Below are 24,215 nucleotides of genomic sequence, written 5' to 3' on the forward strand. Positions count from 1 at the left end.
ATTAATCCTATAATGATAACATGTCATTTTATACAGATTCTACGTGGAACATGCACGCAGGTTATAGCTTACCGTTATCTCTCGTCTGTGTAAATTGGCTACTCCCAAATCCACAAATCAGAAAGTGTATTAACCTTCCTGGTACAATTCCGGTCATGTTGAAAAAAACATTTAATCATTAGATGATTACTTCGTTAAATTTTATTCGCACATTTTTTGAATGATATGTATAGGCCTAGTCTAGACCAAAATTAGTAAAAAGATAAATAGGTTGGCACCCATGGCGTTTCATACAAATATCGAAACGCCGACTGGTGGTGGTGGACTAACATAAAACATACATTAATAACTACAGCAAGTTTTAGTAAAGGCCCATTTAGTTTCCGTCTTTATAGCGATGTATTTTTGGCAGTCCGTCTCCATATAATACGTATTTTTGTGCTAAAACTGTATATTTATACAGTTTATACAGGCATTCTATAACCAGTCTCACTTTGACCAATATGGAGAATATATTTCTGAGACTCAAATCCTGGTGCTTTGGTCCATTACTATTGCCATGCTCTGTGTAGGAGGATCCGTTGGAGCATTTTTATCAACTCCTATTTCTAATGCTATTGGAAGGTAAGCTATTCATATTGATGTCTAACACTTATTAATTCTTATATTTCCACGCATCCTTAGTATTACATTTTCGTGTTTCGGCTTACGAAGTTAAACATTATGAGACAAAAGAAAAATAAACACTTTGTATACTATTGTCACACATATTGTATTACGTCGCACCGTGGATTAATGAATAAAAGGATACGTATCGACTGTGACATCAAACGATTTTGCAACGCGCTTGCCTATACTATTAAGCACTGCTGCCAATCAAACAAAAACGCTCTTTGAACTCCTTGTCTTTAACCGCGGCCCTCTTTAGGACGCTGCGAATCAACTGTTACATTTTTTAGAACAAAACGTAGCCATGTAGAAATCGTATGCGCAGTCTGAGTTTTCTATTGACATGTCTGCGTCGATGATTTATTGACAACAAGATATTGCTGAGCAATTTGTTCACTTTTTCATACGACCGTAATTTTAAGTAGTTGGTAATATTAATAAAATATGCAATGTTTATATTTGGATTATCATATTTTCCTGCAACCTCCTGAAAATAAAAATCGCGTTAATCTATTGAATATTAAATTATGCATTTGACCATGTATGTCGTTACCGTGTGCAGTGGTATGCAATACAACAAACGTGTTTTTAAGATATGGCTAAACATTAGTTTAGATTGTAGTGCCTTGTGATTGGCTAGTGGTATGTCATCCACATCACAGCCAATCACCGGGCCTAATCGAATCAAAACTTGCTGGCTATGCATAGTTGCGTTCCGTCACTGACTTTACTAATCTAGCGCTTGTTTTGAAAAGTAGACGCAAGGCAACGCATAAACAAACGAAGCATGGATTAATGAATAAAAGTACATTGTCTATTATTATTATTATTATTATTATTATTCCCAGGAATAAGTAGAAAAGGTGAATATATCGATCATGATTTCTTGTAGCTACTACATTAGTCTAACAATAGGCCTACCTACCTCACTGTCGGCAAATCAAAGGGTTTACTAGTAGGCCTAGGCCTTGTATCCTTGCTGGTTCTGTAATTTTACATGTAGGCTGGGACAACAACTAGCCTAGTTGTTGTTTCAGATGCAGATGTTTTTTTTAACACAAAGAGTACTACAATTTACAAACAAGTTGTATTTAATCGTGTAGACCTAATTATAATTATTAATAATCTTGTAAAATATCTTGGAGTTTAATTCGAATTCAGAAAAGTTATAATTAATTCGTCGCATAACTTTGTGTTGCTAAAAATATGAAATATAATCACGCCACCAAGATCACGCGAAAGCATAGCCAACAAGGCACGCGACCGTTTCGTTGTTGCGATGGTTAATTAAACTGAGTTTATTTTGTAACATTGTGGGCGGTCCGGGCTCTGTCGGTTAGAGTCATTGGAAGCTTTGATTTTAAACTGATACATATCCTTTTAATCATTAATCCATGGTCACACATTGTATATGTTATCATATTGCGTCACACATTGTATAACTATATCGTATTACGTCACGCATTACAGTAAAGTTTTTTTTTGTAGACGAAGTGCGATACTTGTGACGTGTGTTGTATCCGTGATTGCATCCATTTTTTTGGGAATTAGTCAGCGTGTAAATATTTACCAATTCGTTTTTATAGGTCGATTTATTATTGGTATCTCGACAGGTAATGCATCAATTCCTCGATTTTTATTATACAGATATTCTTTTAATGATTTATTTGATTGTTTATGTTTAGGCCTATTTCGACGATGTCATACCGGTCAGTAATCATTTAACCGACCAATCAGCCCCGGATCCTCGGAACTATCGTCATCATGTGATGCCATTTTGACCAATCACGTTCTTGCAACATTATAAAAAATGTTTACTGAGAAACCCCTCAACCTAAATATAATCACATATTATAAAGTAGAAGCCCCTCCTCTATGACACATCCATCCATTATAGACCACTACTACATCGTAGGCCTACATTTATTAATAATGGTTACACTTATTACTACACAGGGTTTGCGTCGGGAGCGACGCCAGTGTACTTAGCTGAAATCTCGCCTGTTCGTTATCGTGGAGCCTTCGGCTCTATCCATCAATTGGGAACGTCAATTGGTATATTTTCAGCGCAGGTAAATATTCATATCAAAATTAACTACATGCAATATAAATACAACGTGTATTCGGATGCCTACTCGGATGCCACCTACTCTGGTGCCTACTCGGGTGCCTATAGAGCTAGTTTGCATAATTATACGAATCTAGGGCGTGGACAAGATAAGCATTGCAGCTGAAATACTGTTGATAGAAAGTACAAATAATGTAAGGTTATCGCCCCCGCGCGCGCACGTTTAAACGATACTGGCTAGTGCGTCCCTGGTGTAGTTGAATGTGCGCATTTTTAACATTAATAAGCCTATGTTGATGAAGGTTTTAGGATTGTATCCGCTTTACACTCAAGAGCTGTGGCCTCTGTTACTTGCATTGAACGGTGTCCTAAGTTTGATCGGATGTACTGTGCTATTCTTTTGTCCGGAAAGTCCCAGATGGTATCTCATCACATCGGGTTCAAGTGGGCCTACTGAAAAAAATAAAGGTAACTTTATAAACAAAGAAACTATAGCTACAAAACACGTAACATCTACAGTAGCGACAATAAGTAGCCTCATTTCAAAAGTCACTTGTTTGGCTGATTGGTTTAGTACGTTAGATTCTACAGCGGCAAACAACGGTTTGAAGACCATCAATATTTTTTTGTTATTATTAAGATTATTTTGGAGGCTTAGAATATGAAAGTTTCTGTATTTTGTGGTTTGGCATTTTACCGTCTGAAGGCTGTGTTTATTTTCGCTAGACCATACAAGAGCACAGCGCCCCTAATATGACGACATTAATTTGACTAATAATCGTGGTGGTGTGTTCAGTTGTGTATACATACATATATATATATATATATATATATATATATATATATATATATATATATATATAAATCATACTGTAAATTATATATATTTACTTTCATGTTTTTATTAACAGAATCCGAAAGTCTACTTGAATATGATGACATCAGATATAACAAAGCAAAAAACTGTAAGTAAAGCTTGATTTCACTTAGCAACAACGTAACGAGAGCGCAACGCACAAGCCAGTTAACCAATCACAAGTGATAGCTCAAATAATCCATAGCTTGCAATTAACCAAATCACTTCAAATAATTGCGTTTAGGCACGAAATTTTTGAAATTTCACATAGGCCTAAACCTCGAATATTTACCAGCAAAAAAATGCTTCTTGCCAAATGGCACTTTAAGAATAAATTTTAAAAATGGAGTTTCATATCCTAGTAGTCTAGGTTGTAGACGGCCATTCGGCTTAATATTGGTACAATGTCAGCACACATGGCATGTCATAACTACATTTACCTGGAATTTAAACAAAATTTAAACGTCCTCTGGTGGCGCTACATAAGAATAACTTAGTCTGTATCCTCATCCTACATTGAATCAACATGTTCATTGAACTGTGACATTCATACACGAACATAAGTATTCTGTTACACATTTTATCAGCAGACTATATTTGAAATTATTAGTAAAAAATAATTTAAATAACCACCTCTTGATAGCTCTAAAGCGTCTTCGAGGTACAGATGACGTCAATGACGAAATCCAAGAGATTCTGTACGAACGTCGACAAGAAGCGACCAGTTCTTCAGTCGGTATACTGGATATACTTAGGTTAAAAGATCCGATGTGGAAATGGCCGCTGATCATTTCAATTCTTCTCCATTTAAGTCAACAACTTGGAGGAATAAATGCCGTAAGTATTAATTAAAAATAATTTATGAATTTCTACATAATACCCGTAGGTATAGCTACTACACTGCCCTCTACGCGGTAAAGTTAGACTTCACTCTTGCTTTTAGGTGATGTATTACACAACCGAACTATTTTCAGAGGCAAATTTAAGTGAAAATGTTATCAAGCTTGCAACGTGTGGTACTGGTCTCATAACCATTATAACGGATACCATAACGGTAGGTTCTATGTAACAATATCACTTATGTTACATAAAAAAAAGTTGTTTTTCTCGTCAAAAAATGATATATTCAGCAAGCATTTCGAATTAAAAATTGTTATATACTACAATAGAATTCTTAAAACTTGTACAGCAAAATGTAAAATAGATTTGGTGTATGTCTGTTGTCTCCTTTTATTGTATGCCATATTGTGTTTCTTTTTAAGAATATAAAGCTAAATTTAGTCCCTTATAGACTACTACTTAATAATATTTTTCTCTATCAGATATTCCTTGTTGACAAACTTGGCAGACGATTTTTCTTGATTTCTGCATATTCACTTATGGCTGTAGCAACAGCCTTTTTAACCCTGACTCTAACAGCAAATGTAAGATTTTAGTTATTATTTAAATTTATTTTTATTTAGGCACAATGGTAATCATTGTTCTATCAGATACGTGGTAATCCCCTGACACAGGGGCTATTTTGTGATCCAGTTCACCGGAGTAACCCCCTAATCGTCTCGAATAATGAACTAGGTTCTTTAAGGCGCCTAAGAAGAAACTGTGTACACTGGTTTATAGTCGTTTTCAGAAAAGAAAAGTTCCACCACCAGAACTAGGAGCGAGTCTGCCTCCAACCTATGCCGATTGGTTAGCTATTTAGATACGCTAAATGGCTCCCATGCCGTGGCCATTTGACTCGCCCACTTATTCTTAATAACTTAACTTTATTTATACGGTACACTACTTATTCCAACACAATGTAGTAAATGTAAATTTTGCTGAAGAAAGAAAAAGAAAACAAATTTTTCAACTTTTAAAGTAAAATTTGTATTTGTCTATTATTAATTCCTTCACAATCACAGGGTGACGTTTGGTCAGTGTTGTCTATTGTTGCTGTATATATGTTCCTTTGTGGTTTTTCACCAGGACCAGGTAAAAATATTAGTAATAATAATCATTTTAAAAAACAACAATAACCGAGTTATATCAAAAATATTTCCATATGCGTTTTTCATGTTCTTTATCATTATTTACTATTGTTAACGTATTAAACATCCACATGACTTGCGATAGACGGTTAGACTCCATCTATTGATATCTGCAGAATCAAGTGATTTAATTAAATTAGTGGCTTGGTTTAACTTTCAGGAGCAATGACAATGGTGATTGTTCCGGAGATTTGGACACAAGGCCCACGTGCCGCGGCTATTACTATTGCTCTTCAATTTAACTGGTGGTCTAACTTCATCGTAGGAATTGCTTTTCCATTTATGTTGGTAAGAAAATAGAGCATAGATGAATGCGCCACTATTATACGTATCAAACGCTATGTGTGGCATTTTAGTTTTGATGTCTATTTATGATAAGCACAATAATACCAACATTCATTTAAAATGTATTTCTGATACAGCTTACCAAGAACTTGTTTTGCATATGAGATCGTATTATGTTGTATCTTTATGTTCTTTGACAAATAAATCTAACAGCAGCATGCAAAACATACAGACCAATGGGTGTTATGAACTTCATTAGAACATTTTGAAAAGTTCACCGATAATATGAACGCGTTTCACACGTTGTGAATGCGTTTCACACGCTGTGAACGCGTTTCACACATTTTAAACTGGTGAAAACACCGAAAAAAGGGTTCTATTGAACTTAATGTAATTTTCCGCGCAAGTCAGTTGCAAGATTGTCCAACAAAGTTTTCAAAACTATTCCAACGCCCTCTCTCTGTACTCATGTCATGCTATTGAAGTTAGAGTTAGTTGTGTTAGGGCCATGGTTTCATATTTGTTTGCTAATTCTCACAATTTTCGTTTCTTTTGCAGACTGGTCTAGGGGGATATTCTTTTTTGTTCTTTTCAGCCTTTTTAGCGATGGCTGTTATAATGTTTTACTTCTATGTACCTGAAACAAAACAGAAAACTTTTGCAGAAATTTATTCACATTTTAAAAACAACAATACGTCAATTCATGATAATCACTTGGAAATGTCAGGTTGATGATTTATGACGTCATAGCACGCGAGTGTTTCTTATTATAATTAAACTGTTTCATATCAAAATTAACAGCTATCTTTTCGCATAGCACTTCACTAATAATTTTGTGAAAGTTTGTCGAGCCGCTGTTTTAGCCCGTTATATTCCCAGAGGACATAAGCATTAAGAAGCAGTCACCACACGTGAAGCTTTAGAGCTACAGCTGACAGAAAAGAGAATATGTAAACTCGACAAATGTATAAGTCCATGCTCGACGACCCAAAGAACGTCTGGCAAAAGAGAGTCTATGAGATTTACAGCTGACAGAAAGGAGAATTTGTAAACACGACAGTACAGTAATAATATTAGTATTTTAAAGCGAGTATTGTTTAAATAAATATAGCTATAGTTTGTATGTATTTAGCTATAGCCTATAAATGACTATTGGCTCTATTAACTACAACCTACACATGCTAACAAAATAGGATTTCTTAAATAAAAAGTATTGTAAACACGAAAATTACAAATGTTTTATTTAAAGATGTATTGTCCCTTTGACTAATTAAAAAACAAAACGATTTCGGAAAAAAGTGGATCATTTTGAAGTATCATAATATTTATTAACTGTCACAAAAAAATAGTCCGAAAAAAAATAATTTAACTGAAATACAGACGTTTTTTTGTTCAAAAAATAACTTTGACTTCCAGTCAAAGTTTTCGATCAAAACATATCTCATAATGCAACGCACTTTCTCGCGATCTATGTAAAAACACCTTCTCAACCGTGACGAGTTGTAAACAATCCTAATTAGCATCATGCACAATGCATACTCGTGGTTTGAAATCTTTGTTTACTTTTGCTCGCGTTGATTTTCTAGACGAAATGTAATCAAATTAGTTTACCTGTTAATTACGTAAACTAGTTGTTTTTAGCTCGAATTTTCGACTTAAAGTGAATAACTTTAATATTACTTTGATATAGCCAATTTAAATTTAGAATATTTTAACCTTTATTTTTTTGTGTTTCAAGGGACAATACATCTTTAAACTTGTTATTAAAATTGCAATTGCGTAATTGTGTACAGTATCATATTCATTCACATCTATTCAGTAATATATATTATAAATATTTAGATTTTTATTCAAATTTTATTCAAATTTTATTCAAATTCAAATTTATTCACCTTCCTTAAGGAGAAACATATAAAAACTACTGTACAGCAAAATGAAACACATCAAAATGAAGATTCACACGAATTATAAAAACACGTTAACACGTTAAATAAATTGTTAAAATCATTGTGAAAAAGGGAAAACTTAACGCTATCACAGATACTATGATTGACACAATCCACAGATTTTCACATGTTTGTCATTGCTTTCTATTTTAACAATTTAGGAGTTTTTATATGTTCTAAATTGATATTTTTAATAAATGCGAGTAAAAAGACCTAGATTTGGAATCACTAATAAATATCTGGAAGTAAATTCACTTGGTTACATTTAATAATGTTAGACAACTTAGGTTGCATAAATTTAAAAAGGAGAGCAGTGTTTCTACAGATTACATAATTTAGTTAGGCCTAAACCCAACGCTGCTTTAATTAAATTACTTTCTGTTTTTTCTAAGTAAAGAATATCCTTCATGCTCAGATTTGCACATTGTAGGCCATACGTTAACGTTATATTAGTATCAGGACTGTTTTCCAGACATGTAGTTTTACATCTGTAGACGAACCATGTTTACACATGCCAGTTCCTTGCAATGCATAGAAAGCTATCTGACATTTATAATTCTATTAATGACATGAGCATCGCCCTTAAGAGTACCATCCAGTTCAACGCCTAGGTACGTGACGACATCAACACATGCCAAGATACTGTTATTGATACCATGTAGGATCTTTAATAAATGATGATTTTACAAACATAACATAATATTGCAAGGATCTTAAAGAGAAAAGTTTATTGTCCGTAGTCGTAAGATCCTTTGAAAAGAAAAAAATTCAAAAGGAAAATCTGCTGCTATCTCTGACCATGCAACTTCTGTTTTCAGTGACCGTTCAGGCGAGTTTTTTTTTTTTATTTTAACATTGCTTAAAAGAATATTGTAAAAGTCGCCGCCTGATTTTGCGGGTGAAAAACACGGAAATTACAATATATCAGTGGCATTAGTTTACTAATGCCAGCCTATAGTTGTTACCGTACTGTTTTGTTGTACAGTTGTATTTAAAGAATGTATTGTCCCTTGAAACACAAAAAAAATGAAAAAAAAAATATTCTAGTTTAAATTAGCCATATCAAAGTAATATTAAAGTGTTTCACTTTAAGTCAAAAATTCGAGCCAAAAACAACAAGTTTACGTAATTAACAGGTAAATTAATTAGATTACATTTCGTCTGGGAAATCATCGCAAGCGAAAGTAAACAAAGATTTCAAACCATCAGTATGCATTATGCATGATGCTAATTAGGATTGTTTACAACTCGTCATGGTTGAGAAGGTGTTTTCACACAGATCGAAGTTTTATGATTATGCATACCGAGTAGCCAAACAAGCGCGTTGCATTATGAGATATGTTTTGATTGAAAACTTTGACTGGAAGTCAAAGTTATTTTTTGAACAAAAAAACATCTGTTTTTCGTTTAATTAATTTTTTTTTTCGACTATTTTTTGGTGAAAGTTAATAACTATTATGATACTTCAAAATGACCCACTTTTTTTTGAAAATAAAAAAACAAAATTTTGGGAATTAGTCAAATGGACAATACATCTTTAAACTTGTTAATAAAAGTTATACATTATTATGTAGTATATTTAATTTAGTGTTATGAAGTGTACACAACAAGATGGGTGTTTATGCGTAGAAACCTTCTGTTTTTCTATTTACAAATCCCCTTCGATTATTTAAAAAACTAGACTACTAAAGGCCAATTAAAACAGCGTCGTACGACCAGTCGTCTCGTCAGGAGGAAATTAAACATGTTTAAAGTTTTCCCGACGACCTAACAACTACGTCCGACGCTATCTCAAGACGACTTGTCTCGTCGGGATTCAACTCAGACAGCACCAACTCAGACAGGGCCTCGTCGTACGATGCAGTCTGAGTTGGCCTTAGTAATACTAACCTTTTTTGGTGAACCTCGTGCGCTTAGTGTGTATATTTTATAATAAAAATAATAATATACGAGAAGTATTTTTATTTTTAATGATGTTGACGTGAGCGAGAATTTTAGGCGGCTTATGTTTAAAAAAAACATGCGATAATAAATCATATTATAATATACAATAACCCGCTCAATACTATAATAGCCAATTTGGTCGCAACATTAATGAACAGCTTGTCGGCACAAACAGAGCGGTAACGGTAAGCGGAAAACTCTTCCATGTAGAATCTGTTGAGGTTTCTATCCTAAAAGGGTTTTGTTTTTCGTTTACCGTTTACAGTTTCTGGTCTTCTGTGTAAATTGGCCTTGAAGATATATTTTTTTGAAGATATGTTTTAATAGGCTTATACCAGCAAGTATATAGTTGGTTTGATATACTATAAATTTAAATTCGTTGACGAAGCACGGGCACTTACGTAGAAAGGTCTTTAATAAGTGCACATCACCCATTTTGAGCATGACCAAATATGGATCTGAAAGCGACAGTCTGATCTCTTCACCACCAGTGTCTGAGGTATAGTGTTTTATTAAAATTTTAATCATTGTTTTTAAAGTAATTTATTTATTTATTTTGTCTGTACAGTATAAGATGTGACTCGGTTAATCGTCGGGTAAATAGCTGGTATATCGACATGATTTGAACCCAGAAACGAGGGTTCCGAGCAGGTTAACCACCTGCTGCAATTGTACTCATTTTGTTTGTTATTTAATTCATCTGGTATACATTCTAAGCGTCATGATAAAGTTAGTCAAACATCTTTAATGACAGACAACAGTGCAGACGACTTTGTGAATAAATGTATGAATGTTGATTAATATAGCTTTTTTAATTATACATTTCAGGGACGGATTACTGATTGTTTGCTGGTGTCTTCGTTTGCGGCTGCCATCGGTACATCTTTTCTCTGGGGCTACAACATAAGTGTGATGACGGGACCTTCTGCTGTATGTTTTTACAAAGTATTGCTTTATTTTGTGTTTTAGATAGTCTAAAAGAGTCTAGGTTCTAGACCGAAATTAATAAAAAGATAAATAGTTAGAATTTCAAAATTACACTTTTGAATGGGATACCGTATGGTATAACAAGGTGTTTTCTATGCAACATATCACAAAAGTTGCGCAATTCAATTTCAAACTACTACATCGCATTCTTGTGTGTAAAAGTAAGCTAAAAATTTGGAATCTTTCTATAAATGACATATGTGAAAGATGTAATAGTGAAATTGAAAATGAAAAACATTTGTTATTTTCATGTAATAAGTTTAAACCCATATGGATTGTATTTAAGCTTTTGATCTCGAAAAAGATTGATATAACATGGCGTAATATTGTTAAAGGATCGGAAAAGACAACAGTAAATGAACTTACTTCAATATTTACCTCTTGCATTTATAAATCGTGTTTAGTAATAAGAAAAGAAAGGAAACAAAATCAGGAATCAAAAATAATTTGGAGATTATTTTCCTATGAATTAAAGGATTTATTAACAAATGAATTTATGCATAATACTTTACATAAGGCTCAAAAGAAATGGACGAATAATTTAAAAGATAAACTATTAAAACTATCAAAAGACTTAATGGTAATATTGTAATTATTTCATTGATTCCTTTTTTTTCTTACCTTATCATAATGGATGTATATTAACGTAAACTCTGTTTTTAGGCATCAGTTATACTTTTTAAGATGCCAATTATTTAAATACATGTATGTGTATATGATATCCCGCTTCTTGGATCATTTAATCATTGGTGATGCAATATAATTGATGGCATGTCAATATAATCTGTATGTATTGGTATTTATTTTTTAATATATATATATTTTTCTATATTTGCAATATTTATATTGTATACATGTCAATGTTATCTACATATATTTGTATTTGTCCAATATATATATATATATATTGCTATATTTGCAATATTTTATATCGTAAATACAAACTGTAAGTAGTAGTTGTACCAAGGTGACATCGGGTATGAAGCGTATCACATACAGAGCCAAAATCGCATCTTGGACTTGCACAGTGTATGGACTCTAACCTTACGGTTTTCATTAAATATATCATTGCATGCTATCATTCTAAATATCTAACTTTCAAACGTTTGCATTCCTCTTTTTTCATTTCATCCTTTTTATCTTGGTGAAAAGGGAGGATACTACATTTTCCTCCCATGAGTTTATAGCCTCTCTACTCGAACACAAATAAGATCACAAATAAGATAGTTTAACAAGAAAATTTTAATCATGTATTTTTTTAAAATTAACATTGTATCTAAAATTGTAATGAAAATGAAAACAAATATGGTTAATACTGAATTCAAGCATCTTATTATGTAAATATACCTGTATTTTAACTACTTTAAACACTTACTTTTAATTGTCACAAATGTACTTATATGTATATTCACCAATGAGAATTTAAATAAACGTGAGATGAACTCACACAAGACAAAAAACAAAAAAAAAGATAAATAGTTTGTCACATATGGCGTTTTAGACGTATATTACATTAGCTCGTGTTTTCAGACAAAAATAAAAACGCCTAAATAAAAGAGACAGAGATTTAAGCCTATTTACTTTCACTCTTTAACAATGTATTTCTGGCATTCCGTCTCCAATTGATATGTTTTGTTTGTGTGTTAAAAATGTGCATGTTATATTTATTTCCTACAGTTTATACAGGCATTCTATAACCAGTCTCACTTTGACCAATATGGAGAATATATTTCTGAGACTCAAATCCTGTTGCTTTGGGCCATTACTATTGCCATGCTCTGCGTAGGAGGATCCGTTGGTGCACTTGTAGCAACTCCCATTTCTAATGCTATTGGAAGGTAATTTAAAGTGGTTCGGCCTAGAGTCGAAAAAGCTATTTATCTTGATGTCTAACTGTTTTTCATTTTCATATTTCCTTCCATCCTTCGTACTAAATTGTCGTGTTCACGACGCACCACGCCGTCGAGTCGAAAAGGCAAACGAAGTTAAGCATAATATGAGCAAAAAGAAAAACACATTGCATAATATTATTGTATCGTGTCAAACTTATTGTATTACGTCACACATTGTGTAACTATATCTTATTACGTCACACATTGTACATTATATAATATTACGTAACACATTGTATAACTATATCGTATTACATCACACATTGCAGTTAAGTTTTTCTTTTCTGTAGACGAAGTGCGATACTTGTGACGTGTGTAGTATCCATTATTGCATCCATTTTTATGGGAATTAGTCAGCGTGTAAATATTTACCAACTCGTTTTCGTAGGTCGATTTATTATTGGTATATCGTCAGGTAATATAACAACTCCTCGATTTTTACGATCATGCCGTTATAAAGATTATGATTCTCGCAATCATGTGATGCCATTTCGACCAATAACGTTTTTGTATATAGGCAATGCAATATAAACATTTTTACTGAGAAACCATACAACCTAAATATATGATCACATTTTATAAAGTGGAAGCCCCTCCTCTATGACACGTCAATCCATTAAAGACCACTACATCGTAGGCCTACATTTATTAATAATGGTTACACTTATTACTACACAGGGGTTTCGACGGTAGCGACGCCAGTGTACTTGGCTGAAATCTCACCAGTTCGTTATCGTGGAGCCTTCGGCTGTATCCACCAATTGGGAACGTCACTAGGTGTGTTTGCAGCACAGGTAAATATTCATATCAAAATATAATACTTACAATATAAATACCAAATGTATTAATGTCACTATTCAGATGCCTACTCGGGTGTCTACTCTGGTGCCTATATAGCTAGTATGCATATACGAATATACGACCTCAGAGGTCCCTTAAGATAATTTGAAAATAGACAAAGTTAAAGATATCACTTAACCTTAAAACCTTTGTGAATACCATTTAAGTGAAACCCTTAGTTTGTTCTTGATTTTAGGAAAAAACTTAGGATTTAAGGGAAATATTTCACTGGCGTAGTTTAATGTGCGCGTGTTGTGTAACATTAATAATGTTGATGAATATAACAATACATTTTGTAGATTTTAGGATTGTATCCTCTTTACACTCAAGAGCTGTGGCCTGTGTTACTTGCATTGAACGGAGTCCTGAGTTTGATCGGATGTACTGTGCTACTTTTTTGTCCGGAAAGTCCTAGATGGTATTTCATCACATCCGGTTACAGTGCGCCTACTGAAAAAAATAAAGGTAACTGAAATTATATTATATGTATATATAATATATCTCAACGAATGTCCTTTCATTATTTGAACTTTTTGATGTCATTTTCCTTTCATTCATGTTGTCTTCTGATCGCAACATAATGATAGCAACCCTTAAACATCCCATATGGAATATTATAGATATCATGCCACTCGTTGCGAGAGAGTAGCCTCAATTCAAAAGTCACTTGTTTGGCTGGTTGGTTTAGTACGTTAGATTCCACAGCGGTAAACAACGGTTCAAAGACCATCTTTCTAATACAAAAATTATTTGGAGACTTAGGTTATGGCAATAAAAGTTCTGTATTCTGTGGTTTGCCATTTTACCGTCTGAAGACATGATACTGTAGAGTGTTTATTGTCGCCATACCATACAAGAACACAGCGCCCCTACTATGACGACATTAATTTGATTAATAATTCGTGGTGGTATGTCCAGCTTAGTATGCATTCAATAACAAAACACATATTATACTTTCATTTTTCAACAGAATCCGAAAGTCTACTTGAATATAATGACATCAGATATAACAAAGCAATAAACGGTAAGTAAAGCCAGTTGACCAATCAAAAGCGATAGTTCGAATAATCAATAGCTTTCAATTGGTCATAAATTACTTGCGTTTTGTTTAAGCATGGATTTGTTAGAACTTCTTGTCAAACGGCGCTGTAAGAACACATTTTAAACGTGGAGTCTCACATCCTGGTATAGCCTAGGTTCTAGACGTCGATTCGGCTTAATATTCGTAAACAAAATGTCAGCACACATGGCGTGTCATAACAACAACATTTAAACGCCCGCTTGTGGCGCTACATAAAATGAATTAGTCTACATCCTCCTCCTCCTCCTCCTACATTGACTCAAAATATTCCATGACATTCATACTCGAACATAAGTGTTCTGTTGCACATTTTATCAGCAGACTATATTTGAAATTATAAATGAAAAAATAATTTAAATAACCACTTCTTGATAGCTCTAAGGCGTCTTCGAGGTACAGATGACGTCGATGATGAAATCCAAGAGATGCTGTACGAACGTCGACAAGAAGTGACCTCTAACAGTTCTTCAGTCGGTATACTAGATATACTTAGATTAAAAGATCCGATGTGGAAATGGCCGCTGATCATTTCAATTCTTCTCCATTCAAGTCAACAACTTGGAGGAATAAATGCCGTAAGTATTTAATTAAAAATAGTTTATGAATTTCTACTTAGGTATATCTACTACACTGCCCTCTACGTGGTAAAGCTAGACTTTACTCTTGCTTTTAGGTGATGTATTACACAACAGAAATATTTTCAGAGGCAAATTTAAGTGAAAATGTTATCAAGCTTGCAACGTGTGGTACTGGAATTGTGGTCGTTGTAACGGATACCATAACGGTATGTTATATATAACAATATTACTTGATATATTCAGCTGGCATTTTAAATTTTAAAAATGTTACATTATACATTTTATATATACCACAGTGGAAAGGAACTGGCCATCCTACCACATAATGCTGAGGCTTAGCACAATGAGCTCCTAACAGCTCATAACAGCTCATTCTCCTACGTTCAGAGAACACGGGACTCACATTTACCTTTTATATACCACAGTAGAATTCCTAAAACATGTACAGCAAAATGTAAAATAGACTCGGTGTAAGTCTGTTTCATTTTATTGTAGCGCCGCCAGTCGAGCGTTGTGTTTTTTTTCGAGCTCAATACAGTTATGCCATATTATGTTTCTTTTTAGGAATATTAAGCTACTAAATCCCCTTACTTGATAATATTTTTCTCCATCAGATAATGCTTGTTGACAAACTTGGCAGACGATTTTTCTTGATGTCTGCATATTCCCTTATGGTGGTAGCAACAGCCTTTCTAACCGTGACTCTAACAGCAAATGTAAGATTTTATTTATATCTATTTTTTTTTTGTATTTAGGCTCATGTCACATGTGCCTAATGGCACACACTACCAATAGTAAATTAATCACTGTGCTATCAGATAGGTGGTAATCTCTTTGAAACAGGGTTTATTTTGTGATCCAGTTTATCGGACTAACCCAATGTATTCTTTTAAAAAGAATTAGTTTCCAATAGGGTCCGAAAAACGTGTTTACAAACAAAATGTAGTATATGTGAACTTTGCTAAAGAAGGAAAACAAATTATTCAACTTTTAAATTATAATTTGTATTTGTCTATTATTATTTCCTTCCACAATCAAAGGGTGAAGTTTGGTCAGTGTTGTCTATTGTTGGTGTATATATGTTCCTTTGTGGTTTTTCACCAGGACCAGGTAAAAATAATAGTAATAGTAATACTAATAATAATAATTATAATTTTGAAAAAACAATAACAGAGTTAAATATATCAATATACGTTATAACATTTGTTCTGCGTTTTCCATGACCTTTTATCATATTATTTACTATTGATTATCGAACGTATTTAATACTGAGCCTCTCATGACTTGCGATAGTCGGTTAGACTCTATCTACTGATGCAGATGCAGAATCAAGTGACTTAATTAAATTAGTGGCTTGGTTTAACTTTCAGGAGCCATGACAAATATTATCGTGCCGGAGATTTGGACACAAGGCCCACGTGCCGCGGCTATTACTATTTCTGTTCAATTTAATTGGTGGTCTAACTTCATCGTAGGAATTGCTTTTCCATTTATGTTGGTAAGAAAATAAGGCATAGATTTATGCGCCACTATTATACGTATCAAACGCTATGTGTGGCATTTTAGTTTTGATAAACAGACTAGTAAGAAGGTTATATGTCCATTTATTATAAGCGCAATAATACCAACATTCATATAAAATGTATTTCTGATACATCTTACCAAGAACAGATCTGCAACTTGTCTTGCATATGATATTGTATTATGTTGTATCTTTCTATTCTTTAACAAAAAAATCTAACGGTAACATGCAAAACATGCAGATCACTGGATGTTATGTACTTAGAACATTTTGAAAACTGACTGGCTGCAATTTTTTTTTCTTCAAGTTTACCGATAAGATGAACGCGTTTCACACGTTGTGAATGCGTTTCATACGTTGTGAACGTGTTTCATACATTTTAAACTGGTGAAAACACAGAAAACTTAATGTAATTTTCCGCGCATGTCGGATGCAAGATTGTGCAACGAAGTTTTCAAAACTATTCCAACGCCCTCTCTCTGTACTCATGTCATGCTATTGAAGTTAGAGTTAGTTGTATTAGGGCTATGATGTCAAAGATGTGTTTGCTAATTCTCACAATTTCTCTTCTTTTGCAGACTGGTCTAGGGGGATATTCTTTTTTGTTCTTTTCAGCCTTTTTAGCGATTGCTGTTATAATGTTTTACTTCTATGTACCTGAAACAAAACAGAAAACTTTTGCAGAGATTTATTCACATTTTAAAAACAACAATACGTCAATTCATGATAATCACTTGGAAATGTCAGGTTGATGATCTTTTTTTTTTTTTTTTTTTTATTTCATTTCAACACATACATAATACAAAATTAATATATAAATGCAACGTAACTATTAAAACGATATAATACTCTCTCAAAAATGAGAGAGTAATGAAATTAAAGAAAAAAAAAATAATGTATCGTAAAAATACACTTTATAATAATCATTTTGTTAATAATATGGTTGCCTTGTATTTTTGGTAAATGTGAAATAAATGATTATAATTAAGTAATTGTTTTTTGATTTTGCAACTAAATATGTACCAGTTTGTAATTAAAATTAAAATGTTTGCATCACTGTGTGTTCTTCTTTGGTGATAATTAAGTTATTGTTGATATTTCGATACATATATTGTTTTACATTTTCCCAAATTTTCTTTACCAGATCACATTCAAAGAACATAATTATGTAGCAGTGTTTCCTGCTTTTCCTTGCAAAAACTACACATTGGTGAATCGACCTTTCACATCTTAAAGAGCATTGTATTTGTATAAATTATCGATGAATAAATTCAAATTGAACATTTTTTAGCTTAGTGTCATTTGTACAGGCGTGTAAATTTGAGAAAAGGTTTTTCCAATCAAGTTTGTTGTCAAACTCCTTTTCCCATTTGGATTCAATTCCAATTGGCTCTTCAACATTTTTTAATATAATGTGTTTATAGATATAATGACAATTTCTCGTTTTCACAGAAATGAATGTCTGTAATTTGGATTCAACTTCATTAGTTTTGTTTACACCTTGTTCAATTAATTTCTGTTTCCAGAGGTTTGGAATTGAATTTACAATCTGGTGATATAATAAGAAGTCTGGTTTAAAATTATATTTTTGGTTAAATTCGTCTAGTTCTAATATTTTCCCTTCTTTGTTCACGATATCTTTTACATAGTTTACATTTTTAACCAACCAATTTTTTTCAACTTTAAATTCTCTTTTATCAAAACATGAGTTGTTCCATAAATATTGATTTAAGATGTCCTCTATCGTATACGGTTCTACAAAATTGTATTCACTCCACGCAGGAGTATATCTTTATGGAACCTTTCAAATTGTTTTAATATTTTTGAAGATTTAGAAAAGTTGGTTTCGAAAACAATATTTCCTCCAACCTCTTTAATCTTACTTTTTAAAAACACTTTCCACTTGGATTGATTTCCATCAAGATATCTTTTCACCCAACATGATTTGAGAGATGTACAGTAACTCTTAATATGGGGAATTTTTAACCCTCCTTCGTCAAAATTGTTGGAAGGATCTAAATCTCCCTACTCCAATCTAGGAGTTCTTCTACGCATGTGTAGATATCTACTACGTCATCATATATATATCGTATTTTATTTGCGGTCCGGCCATGTAGTATATTACTCGCACATCGCTATTTTATACCGTATTACTTAAATATATATCGCTTTCTCATACCATCCCACAGCTATATAGGTTATAATACACATGAAATGAAAGTGTACCAAACATTTGCAGCAGTTGAAAAAGATAGTATAATCGGGTTAATGCTGTAGGAAAAGGGAGAATCATCGTAAACGAACTAATCATGCCTACTATTCCGGAATCCACTGTATAGCCGTATACGTTACCTGCCCTGACGTATGACAAATAATAAATATATTATTTGTCATCCGTCAGGGCAGGATTGTATGATTCCACCAACTGTAGGCTACATAGCCGTCGTATACCTGCCCTGACGTATGACAAATAATAAATATATTATTTGTCATCCTTCAGGGCAGGTATTGTATGATTCCACTGCACTGTACATAGCCGAATACCTGCCCTGACGTATGACAAATAATAAATATATTATTTGTCATCCTTCAGGGCAGGATTGTGATTCCACTGTACATAGCCGTATACCTGTCCGACGTATGACAAATAAAAAATATATTATTTGTCATCCTTCAGGGCAGGATTGTATGATTCCACTGTACATAGCCGTATACCTGCCCTGACGGCTGACAAATAATAAATGTCTTAATTGTCATACGTCAGGGCAGGTGTATACGGCTATGTACAGTGGAATCATACAATATCTGCCCTGACGGCTGACAAATAATAAATGTCTTATTTGTCAGCCGTCATGGCAGGTATACGGCTATGTACAGTGGAATCACACAATACCTGCCCTGAAAGATGACAAATAATAAATATCTTATTTGTCAGCCGTCAGGGCAGGTGTACGGTATGTACAGTGGAATCACACAGTACCTGCCCTGAAGGATGACAAATAATAAATGTCTTATTTGCCAGCCGTCAGGGCAGGTATACGGCTATGTACAGTGGAATCATACAATACCTGCCCTGAAGGATGACAAATAATATATTTATTATTTGTCATACGTCAGGGCAGGTAGGTATTCGGCTATGTACAGTGGAATCATACAATACCTGCCCTGAAGGATGACAAATAATATAATTATTATATTATTTATTATTTGTCATACGTCAGGGCAGGTATACGACGGCTATGTAGCCTACAGTCGGTGGAATCATACAATCCTGCCCTGACGGATGACAAATAATATATTTATTATTTGTCATACGTCGTCAGGGCAGGTATACGACGGCTATACAGTGGATTCCGGAATAGTAGGCATAATTAGTTCGTTTACGATGATTCTCCTTTTTCCTACAGCATTAACCCGATTATACTATCTTTTTCAACTGCTGCAAATGTTTGGTACACTTTCATTTCATGTGTATTATAACCTATATAGCTGTGGGATGGTATGAGAAAGCGATATATTTAAGTAATACGGTATAAAATAGCAATGTGCGAGTAATATACTACATGGCCGGACCGCAAATAAAATACGATATATATATGATGACGTAGTAGATATCTACACATGCGTAGAAGAACTCCTGGATTGGAGTAGGGAGATTCAGATCCTTCCAAAAATTGTTAAGCATGACTTTTCTTTTGACTTTATCGGGTTTTCCGTTCCATATAAATTTAAATATTTTACTTTGAATATCTTGAAGGAAACAATAGGGTGGGTCTGGTAAATTTGAGAAAACATACGTGAATATCGGGAGAAACAGTGACTTAATAATAGTTGCTTTTCCAAACAAAGTAAGTGAGCGTTGTTTCCACATATTTAATACTTGTTCATCATTTTTAGCTTCATCTGGAAAATTGAGTCTGAAAATATCATTAAAATTACAAGAAATATTAACACCCAATTATTTTACTGGGCCTTTGGTCCATGAAATACTTTTCTCAGATGGCGTTTTATAGTTTCTTAACGATCCTATTCTCATAATGTTGCTTTTTTTCATAATTAATTCTGAGTCCAGAATATATAGAAAATTCATCCAGTATATCTATAATCGGTTTAATTGAGTTTTGGTCTTTGAGAAAAAACGGTTGGTAATCTATGACGTCATAGCACGCGAGTGTTTCTTATTATAATTATACTGTTTCATATTAAAATTAATTGCTATCCTTTCGCATAGCACTTGAAAACCTTCACAAATGTTCATAATTCTTTCTTTATTTTAATATTGATATAGCAAAGCTTAAGTTTAAGTTTATTGTTTTCATAATACAATTATACAATATAATACAGAACATAAGTTAATAAATAATTATGTGAGGAGGACGCATTAAGCCAATGTTTTACGTTTGGTTCTCCAGATAAATAAATATATATTTAATTATTTAATCTTAGTGAGAGAAAAAAAAACACTTCTTTCTTTCGTCTAATTGACAAATAAAATAAAACAGAAAGGCACAATAAAGAGAAAAAAAAACATTCGTGAGGCAATTGTGAATACTAATGTTCTAAATAGTTTGAAATAAACATTTGTTTGTATTTGTTTTAAATGAATTTATGATAGGTATTGCTTTTAGATTGAGTCATTACACATATATAAGGTCCATTGTAAATAAAAGATGGTATTGACACAATCGAGAACTTTGGTGTACGGTTGAAAACAATATTATAATATTCAATATCCCGCTCATTATAATATAAAAATTAATGACACCAGCTTGTCGGCATAAAGAAATAATCGTCTCCGCGTTAAAAAATTAAAAACAATTATAAAACAATTAGTAATATAATAATGATTATTAATATAATTTTAACCCACTCCCTTTGAAGATACCAAGTAAATGGTTTAGAAGTCTTTCCTTTTATAGAATTGTACCAGCAAGGGTAATTGACTTGGTAAAAAATATTAATTTAAATTATTTAAAGGTAATGATGATTTTTAAATAGTAGGCATAACGAAGACACACGGACACGTAAAGTAGGCCTTCGTCTAGGGCCCGTCACTCCATTCAGCATGACTAAATATGGATTAGAAAGCGATAGTCTAGTCTCTCTGCCACCAGTGTCTGAGGTATAGTGTTGAACCCCCTTGTCTTTTGAGTAATTAATTTTCTCTGTACAAATAACTTTAAGGTATCGTTGTCTAGATATTCCACTCATTTTCACTCATTCTATCTAATAAACCTCTATTTATCAAACTGTGCTCATACTTTTGGTCAAACTAGTTTGATAGTGTAGACAGAGCTTTACACAAATTGCTAAGGATAACCATAAGTGAATTAATTCATTATCTTCTTAAACATCCTGACATCTAACGGGATTTGGACGTAGGAATTCGAAAATCTTTACTTTACAGTCACAATTTTTATAGATTTATTGCTTTGCTTATTTAAGTTTACTTAAGTTGTATACTGAAGAAGTTTATTATTTATGTCATGTTGGTATTTCTGAACGTTGTGATAAAGCTACGGTATTCAAACAATATTCAGTGACAACAGTGCATAAAGACTTTGTTAAGAAAATAATAATATAGCTGGCCTAGCATGATGGTCAATCAAAGCTTTTATACATTTTCAGGGACGAATTACTACTTGTTTGCTGGTGTCTTCGTTTGCGGCAGCCATCGGTACATCTGTAGTCCTGGGCTACAACTTAAGTGCGATGACCGGACCTTCTGCTGTATGTTTGAAATATTATTATTTTATGTTGTAATAGAAGAAATACCCGGCCTGAGCGGGTTCTCCTCCTCACCAAAGTATTAAAAAAAAACTTCCAGTACAAGCTTGATAACCACATTATCCTATTGTTTTAAGTAAAAAAAAAACATTTCAGTCACAACGAGTTATTTAAATCAATCGTTCCATTTTTTGTACATTTCTTTTGAAACATATGCATTTTTGTTTTCTGAATTTGTGTATTTAGTTTCAACTATCTCTCTTTCTTTAAAGGACAACTTACACAGACAAGCGATAACGGTAAGCGGAACACCGCGTAGTTTGTCCCACATATAGAATCGTATCCAGTCTGAGCGGACACCACTCGACTGCTCCGTCATGTTGTGTAATGGTCATGAGGAACATTTTATTACCGTTACCACTCGTCCGTGTCAATTGGCCTTTATTCCCTTTTCTCCTGTTTACAGTTTATTATTATTTTCATTACACTAACAAATATGATATCAGTTTGATCATGTGTATATTTTCGCCTACAGTTTATACAGACATTCTATAACCAGTCTCACTTTGACCAATATGGAGAATATATTTTTGAGAATCAAATCCTGTTGCTTTGGGCCATTACTATTACCATAATCAGCGTAGGAGGATCCGTTGGAGCACTTTTAGCAACTCCCATTTCTAATGCTATTGGAAGGTAATTTGAGGTGGTTCGGTCTAGAGGCGGAGTAGCTTTGTTGTTGTTCATTTTCTTCATTATTCCATCGCGTCTTTAACATTTCCATTTTCACAGCGCACCACGCGATTACAAAACTGTCCAGTCAATAAAATACATATGAGCATGCGCAGAATGAGATAGGTACAAAGGTAACGCGTACAAAACTATTGAACATCGTATTACATCACACACTGTATACTGTACTAACATCGTATTAACGTCACATAATTGTATACTCGTATCACTATTACGTAACACATTGTATACTAACATCATACCTCGTCACACATTGTATACCAATATCGTATTGCCTCGCATATTGATACTATTTTTGTATCGTGTTGTATAATATCGTATTACGTCACACATTATATATTATATCATATTACGTCACACATTGTATATTATATCGTATTGCGTCACACATTGTATATTATATCGTATTGCGTCACACATTGTATAACTATATCGTATTACGTCACACATTGTATAACTATATCGTATTACGTCACACAATGCAGTTCTGTTTCTTTTCTGTAGACGAAGTGCGATACTTGTGACGTGTGTTGTATCCATTATTGCATCCATTTTTATGGGCATCAGTCAGCGTGTAAATATTTACCAACTCGTTTTTGTAGGTCGATTTATTATTGGTATCTCGTCAGGTAATATATTATATTCCTCGATTATTATACAAATATTGACTGCTTAGAGGTTTATTATACTATTTGCGGTCCTCTGAGGCAACTGTATTGCAATTATGATGTAATTGATGACTAAATAAATGTTGAATAAAAAAAACACTATGCAATTATAATAAAATATTTACTGAACTACTCCACAAGAGAATACAATCACATAAAATAGAACCTATATTTGTAGATATTATGTAGAAATACGTTTTAACGCTACGGCCAACTCTCTATGAGTTCTAGTGTAATTTATCTTGTTTTATTAGTACCTTATTTTTGTAATGTTTTGTTTTTGAGTTCGTGTTGTGTCCGTTGGATATTATGCTCAGCCAACAGAGCAAACAGAATGTCTATGTTTTTTCTTAAAACAAATGATAATAA

At 33.2% G+C, this 24,215-nt stretch overlaps 1 protein-coding gene and 1 long non-coding RNA gene across 2 annotated transcripts; both read left to right on the plus strand.

The window, feature by feature from the left end:
- The first annotated feature begins 3,027 nt into the window (after nt 1-3,027).
- On the plus strand, nt 3,028-7,031 carry LOC140044327 (solute carrier family 2, facilitated glucose transporter member 1-like). Its single transcript, XM_072088806.1, has 8 exons — nt 3,028-3,205; nt 3,649-3,702; nt 4,237-4,430; nt 4,537-4,647; nt 4,916-5,017; nt 5,498-5,567; nt 5,784-5,911; nt 6,467-7,031. Exons 1-8 carry the CDS (start codon nt 3,028-3,030, stop codon nt 6,638-6,640), a joined length of 1,011 nt encoding a protein of 336 aa, XP_071944907.1. The 3' UTR covers nt 6,641-7,031.
- A 5,467-nt stretch (nt 7,032-12,498) lies between these two features.
- On the plus strand, nt 12,499-13,461 carry LOC140043890 (uncharacterized). The gene is made up of 3 exons (XR_011844433.1): nt 12,499-12,623; nt 12,968-13,092; nt 13,356-13,461. It is a non-coding gene; the product is annotated as an uncharacterized lncRNA (long non-coding RNA).
- The last annotated feature ends 10,754 nt before the right edge of the window (nt 13,462-24,215 follow it).

This window comes from Antedon mediterranea, chromosome 3 (genome assembly GCF_964355755.1).
Source record: "Antedon mediterranea chromosome 3, ecAntMedi1.1, whole genome shotgun sequence".
NCBI lineage: Eukaryota > Metazoa > Echinodermata > Crinoidea > Comatulida > Antedonidae > Antedon > Antedon mediterranea.

Excerpts from the sequence above, each read along its gene's own strand:
- LOC140044327 (XM_072088806.1), top strand. The coding sequence starts at position 3,028 with ATGTTGATGAAGGTTTTAGGATTGTATCCGCTTTACACTCAAGAGCTG. Across the intron at positions 4,648-4,915 it reads TTATAACGGATACCATAACG|ATATTCCTTGTTGACAAACT; the intron begins GTAGGTTCTATG and ends TTTCTCTATCAG. Across the intron at positions 5,568-5,783 it reads TGGTTTTTCACCAGGACCAG|GAGCAATGACAATGGTGATT; the intron begins GTAAAAATATTA and ends TTTAACTTTCAG.